This window comes from Podarcis vaucheri, assembly GCF_965113315.1.
Source record: "Podarcis vaucheri genome assembly, chromosome: 16".
In the NCBI taxonomy this organism is placed as follows: Eukaryota; Metazoa; Chordata; class Lepidosauria; order Squamata; family Lacertidae; genus Podarcis; species Podarcis vaucheri.
In genome coordinates this window covers 37624896-37637556 of record NC_138754.1, presented here as the reverse complement: position 1 = coordinate 37637556, position 12661 = coordinate 37624896, and the positions used below count along the sequence as shown (strand labels likewise).

Genomic DNA, 12661 nt, shown 5'->3' with positions numbered 1-12661 from the left:
TCCCGCTGTTCAGAAGAAGAAGAGAAGAGTTTGGATTTGATATCCCGCCTTTCACTCCCCTTCAGGAGTCTCAAAGCGGCTAACAATCTCCTTTCCCTTCCTCCCTCACAACAAACACTCTGTGAGGTGAGTGGGGCTGAGAGACTTCAAAGAAGTGTGACTGGCCCAAGGTCACCCAGCAGCTGCATGTGGAGGAGCGGAGACGCGAACCCGGTTACCCAGATTACATGACTACCGCTCTTAACCACTACACCACACTGGCTCTCACTGGTTCAGTCCCTGCTCCTGCCAACCTAGCAGTTCGAAAGCACGTCAAAGTAGATAAATAGGTACCGCTCTGGTGGGAAGGTAAACGGCATTTCCGTGTGCTGCTCTGGTTCTCCAGAAGCATCTTAGTCATGGACTTCCGGGTTGGTGCCTCCGGCAATGGCGGAATTCCGCTGATCGGGAGGAATTTGCCCTGTGGGAATTTGGGTCTGTACCACCACGGCGAAGGCGAAGACCCGTAAAAATCACAGGCAGGAGAAGCCTGTGAATGTGGGATTCGGTGGGCACCTTTTGCGCCTCCCCTACTCACGGGGAAACCCGGTTTTGGGGATCCGGAGCGATGTGGGGTGAGTGGCGCGGTGCTTTGAATCGTCTGCTTCTTCCACGGAGCGAAGCCGCATAGCTGTTGTCGGAGAGCACTGACTTTTTCCTGTGGACAATTTGACTCTAAAGTAATTACCCGTGAGTAGAGCTGAATTGGGAAGAATTGGATTTTTAAACGTTTAATCTGGCATCGAAACGGGGAGGTTCAATACAGGAAGTCCGCCTCCCCCTTTTGTAGATAAACTGAAGCAAGGAGGCTGCAAGCTAAAGTCTTGGAAAGCCTTTTGTAAAAGACTAAATTTCCATCGGTAAAGAACTAACCCCCCCCCCCTTTGGAGACAGGAGAAGAGGGGGGGGAGTGGTGGACTGAATATGCCTGTAGGAGAGAGTTAAAAGAGTTAAAATACCGCCGCTCTGACCCTGGAAACGGGCTGCTAGCAGGATTGATGTTTTTTGGAACGTCCATTGACAGCGTTTAGAACGTTCATTGACAGGTAGCTAAACAAGAGAATACATTGTTTCTACTGTCTTTGGTCATGACTGGACCTTTACCTTTACCTTTTTAGTTAGCAAGGTAGCTTCTCTGTGAAATGCTTACCTGGCCTTGGGCTCGAGAATGGGGAACATTTGGCCCTTCAAATATTGCTCGACCCCAACTCCCATGAGCATAGCTAATGATTAGGAATGATGGGAGTTGTAGTCCAACATATGGAGGGCCACTGCTTCCCCCATCTCAACCTTTAGCAATCCACTCTATCTCAGCCTGACACTCCCTCCTCCATCTGCAATGTGGATGATGATGATGATGATAGGACTCTACCTTGCAGGGCTATGGTGTGGGTTGCAGTGATAATGTGCATCAAACACCGAAAGAGCTGTATGAATACTAACTACAAGGAGCGCTAATAGATGTGATGTGTATATCCACAAAACTAGGGCACAAAATTAGATCTAGTATTGGAACTGGGATGTGAAATCAAAAATAAAAAATCTCACAATTAGCAGGCACATATAATGTCACTTTACTATGCTGTACTACACTGGCCTTTAAGCAGAATATCTCTCTCTCTCTCTCTCTCTCTCTCTCTCACACACACACACACACACACACACACACACTTTTCACATATAGAAAACTTCCAGAGAGAAGACTGTGCGACAACTTTGCATGAATGCATCTGGTAGCACTCACCTAGCCCTGGTTCATATAACTTTAAGGCAGGGAGAGAGAATCTCCTTCTGGTAGCTAATGGTCCTCATTTAAAGAAGATGAAAACATTTTCAGAGGTGGGTGGGATTGCCATGCAGCGTAAAGGGAACTGAAGCTGCGTGCTGGTTAATTTCTGCAAACATTCTGGTATGTCCTTAGTAACACAGAAGGTTCCCCGATTGCAGACCACTTTATGCATGATTAACGCATTGCAAGATTTCCCTCGACGTTTATGACACCTTTAGGAATTACTATGACAACGACTTTATCAAGCAGCGTCACTTCATCCTATCCCCATCCTTCTTAATGATTTATATCTTCTAGAGAGGATTCTTTTTTAAAAAATAGTATAAAAAAAAATCCCTCCCACTTGTACTCAGCAAGGTAATAAATGAGAAAACTCAATGGTCTGTAAATTGCAACATTGATTAAAGAAGTGATTACTAATATAACTCTTAAATTGACTATGCTAATGCATGCTTGTAGTTCAGGACAGTATTTACATGCTAATGATAAATCCACTGCAGCGTTGGAGGGAAGGGAGGCAGCGAGATGGGGGAGGAGAGAATAGCTTCATCGTTTTAAACGTATTGCAAATGCTTATAAACAGATAATGGGCTATTGTGGAGAAAATTATTTTCACTTGGTTTTCCATTCTTCATATCAAGCTGTTGTGGGGATTTATAATATTTTAACTGTAATGACGAAGGCCAGAGGAGATTATGCTAAACAAGTGGGACCCACAGCAGAACATTGCAACGTGGATGACTCCTGTTTGTGAGACTCCATTGCATTCTCCTGCCCCTTCTCCATCTTCCATTTCTCCCTCCCCAAACTGCCAGGCAGCTTTCCAGCACCACTGAACATGCTCAGTGCTCAATGGCTGGGAGAGACCCCCTCTTTGGCTTTTTTCTTCTAGTATTTTCTACTTCAGCAAACCTTGAGGTTTCCTTGCTCCTGATGCATCTCATTTTACATGTGGATGCTACATTTTAGCTACATAAGCAATGGCACTCATACCTGATCACAGGAAGCAGAGGGAGTGTTAAGGACCACTGAGCATGTCATGAAGCAGGGTGCAGAACCTACGAATGTAAAAACATAGCAGCATCAGAAGAGCTGCCAGATCAGTCCAGTAGTTCATCTGGTCCAGCGGTCTGTTCTCACAGTAGCCAGCCAAATGCCTTTGGGAAACCCACTTGCACGACCTAGGCACAAGAGCACTCTCACACCTTTCCATTTTCAGTAGCTGGTATTCGGAGGCATTGCTGCTTTGGACTGCAGAAGGCCTTTCAGGCCCAGAGGCCAATGTCTTTCTCCCTCCCACCCTGGCAGGCCAACTTTGAGGAGTGGGTTGGACCTTGCACCTGTCAGTCACCTGACATCATACTGACAGCTGGTGATTGGCAAGTGGGTGGTGCTGCCTGTCAGATGCTGGTGGTGGTTGCTCGTGAGTAACCAGGCAGAACTCCAACCTGTCATTTACAGGTTTTATTGTGCAAACTATTTACAGTGCAGATACACAAAAGATCATGTCCGTCTTAGTCACTTGCAGAATCCGGGAGTGGCCCCTTCCGGCTTCTCCCCCAACATAAGAACTTCAGCACCCCAAGCCCCTGCCTCCCCTCCTTGCGTTTCACCCCTCTGCGCAAGCTGGGCGACAGAAGTGGTGTGTGTCCCTCCTGGCCAGCCCGGCGAGGTGAGGCGCTGGGGCTCTCAGCAGCATCCTCAAGCCCTTCCCTCGCTTGGCTGGCCCCTTGGCCCCTTCCCTCTCTTCTCCACTGGAGGTGTGGCTTTTCCCACCACTGGAAGAGGAACTGCTCCTCAGGAGTTTCGGAGGCTCTCTGTATCCCAACGGCCCCCCTGCCTCCCTCCCCTGTTCCGATGGCAGTCCCCTGACACTGCCCAACCCTCAAAGCTGGCTCACTGTGGTGGGAGGATACCGCATTTAGCATGACTGAACTCTCTGTGCATCAGCTGATGCATAAGGTCCTGAGTCCTGCAACTGCCCCACACCTGGCATCACATGTGATACGTGTGGAGCAGATGGACCTGGTTTCAGCAAAGCAGCCTCACAGGCCACATGGGCCAGGTTTGACCTGAGGGCTGGAGGTTCCCCACCCCTGTTATAAGGAGCACTCACACAAAAAGTTCACCAGATAACAAATGTCCCCCTATCTGGGTATGGATAGAGCTCTACCTTCTGGCAAGAGCGAGATTAGAGTGTGCAATGTGCTGTATGTGGAGCTATCTTTCAGGTTGGTCCAGAAACTGCAGCTGGTGAACTCAGAGGCCAGACTCTTGTCAGGGATCTGTTAGTCTGAGCATATTATACTGATGATGCACCGTTCTGTACACAGGGGCATAGGGGCTTGGTACAGAAGAAGAAACATGGCTGCCCTTGGGCCACCTTATAGGATTTGGTATGAGCGCCTATTTTGGAGTGGACAACATGATGATATGAATTCACAGCCTTCAGATCAAATGAGTTTACTCCAGAATACAGACACACAAACATGCACCAGAATTCCAGAAGTGCCCTGATCCCAAACAGCATTGCATCCAATAAACTTGGAACAAATACTGAGACCTCTCCTGCTGAGCCAAAGGGACAAGAAGGAGGATACAGGGACGATGAACTGTGCAGAATTGGCTACGCTAACAGACAAACTGTGGAAGACAGTGCTCTGGTGCATGGGGTCACAAAGAGTTGGACACGACTAAACAACAAAAACAGACAAACTACAAGAGAAAGACAAAAAGGACTTCAGCAGAGTCTAGGAACCATTTACAGTTTATTTGCAGAAACAACAGAATGGACTGGATTCACTGGCAGGATTTGAATAAACTTTCACATTTCATTTGAGTAGCAGATATTTCAGAGAAATGATAAGGGATTTTATTTTTGTGTAGGAAAAACAGGATACGATAAATAAAACTAAATAACTCAGCAGAGGGGGAGTTGGAGGCAAGTCCAGAGGAGGGGAGGGAGAATAATTGTAAATAACATGCTGAATGAGATTTGTACCATTTTTTGTTATAAAATTCAAAAAATATTTTTTTTTTTAAAGGAAGGAAGGAGGATACAAGAAATCGAGGGAGAGATGATATGGGGTGGTTTCAAACCCTGTGTTGTGGATTTGTGATACAGGTTCACACATGTTCACATGGACTTCCCCTACCTGGCTGACTCCAAATGGTATCAGACTGCAGCTCCCATTAGCCATGACCATTAGCCATGCTGGCTGGCTCTGACGGAAGCTGGAGTCCAACAATATCTGGAGGGCCACAGTTTTATCACCCCTGGTTTCACAGCTTCCCACTTCTGCTGTAGACACCATCTTGGAAGAGGCATTCCCTTCTGTATAACAGGGAACACGCCTTCTCAGATGCTCATAAGAAGCACCTCCTCTTGTATGATAGGGAAAACGAACACTGCTTCTAAGATGGTGCCCATCACCCTCAGGTTTTTTGTAAGGGCCTGTGTTAAAAAAGAATTTACTGGTTTAGAAATTAGGCAATTTCTAGCTGTAATGATTAAGTAAAAAGAAAAGAAAGGCTAAAAATTTAAATGGACAATAAGGGAGAGGATTTGCTGAATTAATAATTGGAAATTGGAATACAGAAAGGGGAGGTATGGGGAAGTCGGGGAAGTAAATTACAAGAAAATAAGGGATTAAAATTATACTTGTTTTTGTTTTATTTGTCTGTTTGTATTGTTGTTTTGTCTTGCTTTTATATAATCTTGGAAACTTTAATAAAAATCTTTTTTAAAAAAATAAAAATAAAAAAGAATTTACATCCCAGAACATCTGGAGGGAATCAGCTACATTTATTCAAATGGCATACCCACTGGTGTCACCCTTAAATACTTCTCTTTTCCCTCCTCTTCTTTTAGGTTTCCGACAGGTGTGACTATGTTTATGTCAACGGCAAGGAAATGAAAGGCAAAGTGAATGCAGTGGTGAACTTCACCTACCAGTACCTGAGTGCTCCTCTGCAGGTTACTGTATGGGTGCCACGCTTGCCTCTTCAGATCGATGTTTCGGATACTGAGCTGAGTCAAATAAAAGGCTGGAGAGTTCCCATCATTTCGAACAAGAGGTGAGCTTTGTTGCTAAATGCATTTGATCTCCTCCCAGCCAGGCTGATGTATCAGCCTGCCTTTCCTTCTTTAGAATCCTGGAGATGACCTCCAAACAGACCAGGGAAGCTGAGGAGGCCTGAGGTGCTCTCTCACACAGCTAAACTTTCCCAGCTGCTAAGGAAGGTTGGCACATGAGAGATAGCGGTGGAAGACACAAAGCTTGGAAGGGACTCAGCTCTCCCCCACCAGCACCATGTGGGAAATTAACCCTCTATATTTCAAACCCTCCCAGTTCACTTTTCCTGTAGTGCTTTCAAAGTTTGAAGCGCAGAAAGCTGAATGGTTTCAAATGTAATAAATGGGAAAGAAGCTCTGAGCCCCCACCCTCTTTCCATTGAAGAGATCCCTTTGCCTCCCCACATTGCCAATCCACAGGACAGGAGAGGGTGAGGAAGAGCATGGTCTATGGCAATGGCATGGCAACAGAGAATCCATGAGGATGGCATAGGGGTATATCCCTTCCCCAGTTTGGAACGTACAAAGCTGTCTTATACCAGGTGAGATTATTTGTCTATCTAGGCAAGAAGTTCTCCAGGGTTTGGGGCAGGAGTGCTTGCCACAACCTGTGAATGGGTTGTTTTAAGTGGAGATGCCAGTGATTGAGCATGAGACCTTCTGGGGAAGGGCCATGGCTCAGTGGTGGAGCACATACATACTTTGCATGCAGAAAAGCCCTGGTTCAGTCCCTGACATCTCCAGGTAGGGATAGGAAGGACTCCTCCCTGAAACCCTTGAGAACCATTAGTCAGTGTGGACAATGATGAGCTAGGTGGACCAATGGCCTCACTCAGTCTGACACCTTCTTCCATTCCTCATTTACCTTTGGGGTCACCCCCCTTGCCATTGCTAAGTTTGGTTTTTGGAAATAATGCAAAGTCTTAATTTCCTCGGTGATGAAAGGGTGGTTTGAGCGAGGCAGATGGAATTCCTATGTTCTGCACACAATGTATGTGCTTTACAACTGAGCTAAACTCTTTTGTCTGGCCATGGACCTCATCATTGACTAGGGCCTTATGAGAAAGTGCATTGACCATGATCTAGCAACCATAATAGAACGTATTGGTCTTCTTTGTTTTCTCCAAGCAATAGTTTGCTTCATATGCTTGCAAGGCGCATTTTCTTCGTAAAAGGCACATCTGTGCACATGAGGCACGCCTGCTAGATATCTGTGCTGGTTGGGAATGAATGTTAAGTTGAAATAATAATCTTTCAGACCTACAAGGGAGAGCGATGACGAGGATGAAGATGAGCGGAAAGGACGAGGCTGCACCCTCCAGTACCAGCACGCCATGGTGCGGGTTCTCACCCAGTTTGTAGCTGAGGACACCAGCCCGTGGGGACAGCTCACCTATTTGCTAGGATCTGATTGGCAGTTTGACATTACGGATTTGGTGACGGACTTCATGAAGCTGGAGAAGCCTCACGTGGCCCAGCTACAGGGGGGCAAAGTCTTGGTGGGACAGGAAGTCGGCATGACAATGGTCCAGGTCAGTCAACAATGGTTGCCATCTTTTGAGCTGCTGTGGTTGCACCTAGGTATGAGAGCATCCCATTCCATGGTTTTATTGTGCAAGAAAGGCAGGGCTGAAGCTTCCTCGGATGCCTTGAATTAGTAGCATGGTTCCTGGGCGTTGTGCCTTGCCAGATTCTGAGCATGGGCGAAAGCAGGGGTGGGGAACCTCAAAATTGGGGTCAAAATATGGCCCTCCAGGCCTCTCTATTTGGCCCTTTGTACTGTGCCCAGCGGGACGCGGGTGGAGCTGTGGGTAAAACCTCAGCGCCTAGGACTTGCCGATCGCATGGTCGGCGGTTTGAATCCCCGCGGCGGGGTGCGCTCCCGTCGTTCGGTCCCAGCGCCTGCCAACCTAGCAGTTTGAAAGCACCTCCGGGTGCAAGTAGATAAATAGGGACCTCTTACCAGCGGGAAGGTAAACGGCGTTCCGTGTGCTGCTCTGGTTCGCCAGAAGTGGCTTCGTCACGCTGGCCACGTGACCTGGAAGTGTCTGCAGACAGCGCTGGCTCCCGGCCTATAGAATGAGATGAGCACACAACCCTAGAGTCTAGCAAGACTGGCCCGAACGGGCAGAGGTACCTTTACCTTTACTTACTGTGCCCAGCACATGCCCCCTCTCTCCAGACCACATACCTCACGGGCTCTGCTTTGCATCCCAAGTGTTTCTGCCTAGCTAGAACATGTCATTGAACACTGACAATGCCTCTTCATTGTCTGGATGGGGGACCCAGAGGGGTTGTGAGTGTGTGTGGAGACCAGCCTGCCATACAAAGATACATGTATTACCCCATCCACTTTTGCCTCTGGTCTTGCTGGTCACTGTCCTGTGGCCCTCAGTAGACTGCTCAGAACAGAAAAGTGTAAACTGAAAATGGAAACTCTCACTGGGGCAAAAGCCATGTTGTATGTTTGTTCCCCAAAGACCCCAGACAACTCAGATTCAAGCAAATGTTTCCTGTACCTTAGACAGTCAATCTTGCAAGATTTCCCTGCCATCCTGTTTCCAATAGCTACAGGAAGCCCTTCTGGCCATAGATATTATTTCCTCGGGGCCTTATCCATGAATAGCAGCAGCAAAGAAACTGAGCTTTCTTGGTTTTCTGAATTATCTATGTATAAGGAGTCCCTCCAGAAGGGATGTTGTTTCTGGCTCTCTCCCTCATATGTCCTGACTCCATTAAGCCAGAACTTCAGCTGAATGGTCTTATCTACCATACATTCAAATGATGTTTACAGCTCCCAGAAGCAGGAAACTGGACCCAAGGATGTGCTTTCAGGTCCCCTCCCATAGTTGAAAACTCTAGGCCTAAATTTAGGAAGCCACCTTGTACAGAATCAACTAGCTCAGTATTGTCAACGTCAGCACTGAATGGCTGTGGCTTTCCAGAATTTCAGATGGGGCCTCTTCCAGACCTACCAGGAAATGCTGGGGGTTGAACTTGGGATCTTCTGTATGCAAAAGATACCAACAAGTGACAAGTCAACATACCTGATAGGAACATAGGAGTCTGCCTTATACCAATCTGGACCATTAGTCTGTCTAACTTACTATGGTCTACAATGGGGGCAGGGAGTCTGTGACCCTACAGATGTTCTGGTGTATAGCTATCATTCCTGACCATTAGTAACACTGTCTGGGTAGGCATGAATTGCAATCAAACATCTGGACCGCCACAAGTTGCCAATCCCTGGTTTACATTAGCATTTCCCCAGCCCTGGTGATGCTGGGAGTCTTTCCCCAGCCGTGCTTGGTGATGCCATGAAGAGGTTCCCAACTGGTGGTCCACAGCCCCCAGGGGGCCTGCATAACCCACCCATGGGGTCTGAGACACCATTCACATAACAAAAACTACCATAGAGATATCAAAATTGTCAAAAGTAGAGGATCCATGGATTGGCTTGTGAAAAACAGGGTTTGCAGTACTTAGCTAATTGGGAACCACTGATACAAAGCAGATGGCTCTGCCAGTGACCTGTAGTCCTTCATACCTCTCAAGGTGTTTGGCTGCCCTCTTCACAGTTTCACTAAGGGGTAGGTAGACTAGCCATTGCCAAAGTCCTGTTTCCAACAACGATGTATAAAATTGTGCTAGCAACGACCATGCTGGTTCTCCAACCCCCGCCATAGACATTATTGTGAGTCTTGAAATACTCATGTGAGAAAACATAAATTTGCATAAGGAATTCGGGGAGGGGTGACTATTGCTCTTTAACCCCATCTTAAATAGATTCCTTGTTGTCCTTTGGCTTCTCCCAAAGGTATTGTCTCCGCTGTCTGATTCCATCTTGGCAGAGAAAACTGTGACGGTGCTGGATGAGAAGGTGACCATCACGGATATGGGGGTCCAGCTGGTAGCTGGATTATCACTCTTCCTTCAGCCCAGTGCAGTGAGTAACCGAGCTGTTGTGGCTGTCACTGTGGCCCAGGAGCTGCTCCATACACCCAAACAGGTAGAGTATGTGGAATCCTGTTTTGTTCTATCTATTTGGGCAGTTCTCTTGAGCAATGCACTGAACTGTGTGCATACTGTGATCCCGCCTTTGTAGCAGGGGTGGCGGTTCTGGAGAGACATAGTAATCTGTTTTCTGAGATTTTTAGCTTTCATGTTTTGTTTGGTTCTCTTTAAACAAATGCCCAGTCCATATTGCTCTAGATCATGTGTGGAGCAGACAAAGACTACAAATGCAAAGACTCCAGCAAAGACACATATTCTGCTTCATAAAATTCTCGAGTGCGGGGCATAGGCTCCCTGAGTGGTGCCTCTTCCTGTTATGTCTTCCTCCAGGTTTGAGAGGGAATCACACTGGAGAACATGACTGCGTCATACATAATGCAGAACAGCAAAAATTGGAGAAAGCTGCTTAATGTATGCAAGCTGAACACACAAATCTGCCATATACCAAGTTTGACCATGGATCAATCTCTTCTCATAGATACTGGGTCTCCAAAGGCTGCATAAGATTTATTTCCTTAGGATGGCATCCTGAGACCTTTTTGAATTGAGATGTTCATAATCAAATCCTGGGATCTTTAACGTGCAAATCATGTGATTTACAGCTGAGCTGTAGACCCCTGTTTCATAAGCCACTGGTTCCTCCTTGCTCTGAGAGTCCTGCACATCTGACGATGGGGAGAGCTCAACTGCTATCTGTGGTTGTCAGGGTCTTTAAAAAGGTATTTTAAAGTAGCATTGAAGTGATGCTATTCTCTTTGGTTTGCCTAAATATGCCTGCTTGCTTGCTTCAGTATTTCCTTGCAGGTGCTTAAAAAAACAATCCCTTAGTGCTCTCAGAATGAAGCAGAGGTCCACAGCTCAGTTGTAAAGCACATGATTTGCATGTTGAAGATCCCAGGATTTGATTCTGAGCTTCTCAATTTCCCTCCAACCAACCGCCATCCCACGAACCCTTATCCTGCTATCTTCCCTTTTTCTTTCTCCAAACTTATCTGTTGATTGGGTGTTGGTGGTGGAAGTAGTGTTCCAGGCTGAATGAGCTCTGGGAAGTGACTTTCTCTAGGGCTCCCAAATAAACTCTACTCGGCTTAGGAGCCAAGTTGAATTAAATTTTCTCAAGAGCCCTAACTAAACTCCTGAGACCAATGGTATCCCAATGAAGAGGAAAAGGGGCTGCCACCCTTGTCCCACTACCAGGGAAAGGAAGGAGGCATGGGAGCCAAAGGGTCTTCACCTCCCCTAATAAAGAAGGTGCTGCTGCCCCCCCTGCAATTGATGGGCATTGCCATTCAGATTGTATGTGTGCACTGTGTCATGTCATTGATTATGTGGGGTTGGACTTACCTGCCCCCCCCCAAATATTTTATTCAAGTTGGCATCTCTGGAAGGGAGAGGGATGCATGGCAGACAACAGTGATGTGGGGGAAGGTATAAGACATTTTTGGGAGATGCTCTTTTAACTGCAGTTTGTATTTCAAGCCCCACCCCCAATTGACTTCGCTTCCATTGAAAATAGGGAGGGAGGGAGGGAGAGGAGACGAGCAGGTGAACATGTTCCTTTCTTCCATTTGGAAGGGCAAAGCCATTCACTCCTGGTAGCCTATTATTCTCAGATTTGGCTGACAGAAGCAGGTTAGCATTGGAGCTCATCAAGGCACCAGCGTGTTGATCCTACTTAATTCACAGGTCTCTGATACTCCAACTGAGCCAGGGCAAAGCTTCCAAGCAGAAAGGTTCAGGTCGTGGCTTCTATGGAGATGAGGAATTTATAGAAGTCTCAATCTTGAGGCAAATCAAATAAGTAGGTGAGGCAGACACAGAAGGAATCTGCAAGGGGACACTCATTTCCCTCACATGTCTAGAAACAGTCACTTGAACGGGGTCTATAAAGATGCTGCAGAGTGAGATAGTAGAATGGGCTGTGCCAATTTGGGCAGAAGGTGAGGAAGATGCTGCTTTAGGATGCTCCCCACCATAAACAGAAATGAATAAATCCCTGCAGATTGAAAATGAGTGCATCAGTCCAACCCAAGAAGTTGAGACTCCCCAATGCACAGGATGCACTTCTGTGCTCTCCTTTGTCTCCCTGCCCAACAAGCTATAAAAACCAGCTCAGGAGAAAGAAAAGAGAGTAGAATGGGGAAATTTTAATGGGCACTTACGCTTGGCTCCTTTATCTTGGGCTGCTAATGGAGGATAGTGCAGGAATGTCCCGGAGTGAAATAACTCCTGCCTATTCTTCATGCTCCATTGAGGCTGGAGGAGACTTCATGGCTACCAACTTCCTCCCCAATCCCTCCCTGGTTTGTGTTTTCTTGTCTATTCAAAGGTAGAAATGACCTCTGGCATAGAACCATGGCTCTTATCCATGATCACTATCTGGAATCACCATGTTCAAATCCTATGTGTTTCTGACTACTAGGTGATGGGTGCCAACAGAAGAGAATAGTTGTTGAGCCCTGCATGTGGGCTTCTGGGAAGCATCTGATTGACTAAATAAATAAATAGGAGAAATGGGATGCTGGACTAAAAGGACCTTTGGCCAGACCCAGCAAGGCTCTCACATTTCTTTTTCCTGGAGGTGGGGGCAGGAGGGGGAAATGGAAAATGTCAGGAGCTGCTGGTTCTGTTTGCAGCTGCCCCATGTGGTGATCCACTGAACTGCAGGTGGCACCTTCTCAATGAAGTACCATCAAGCCCTGGACTGACTCCATCCACCCATGCTGGAGATTGAATCCTCCTGA

The 12661-nt window shown here is 46.9% G+C and overlaps 1 protein-coding gene across 2 annotated transcripts in view; it reads left to right on the top strand.

The window, feature by feature from the left end:
* The window catches only part of LOC309521517 (transmembrane protein 132C-like), a 271354-nt gene that overhangs the window by 246562 nt on the left and 12131 nt on the right, over positions 1–12661 (top strand). For both annotated transcript variants that reach the window (XM_082204113.1, XM_082204114.1), the window contains exons 6-8: positions 5700–5905; positions 7162–7435; positions 9721–9912. In XM_082204113.1, coding sequence (XP_082060239.1) covers positions 5700–5905; positions 7162–7435; positions 9721–9912 — 672 coding nt within the window. The remainder of the gene's footprint in view (positions 1–5699; positions 5906–7161; positions 7436–9720; positions 9913–12661) is intronic.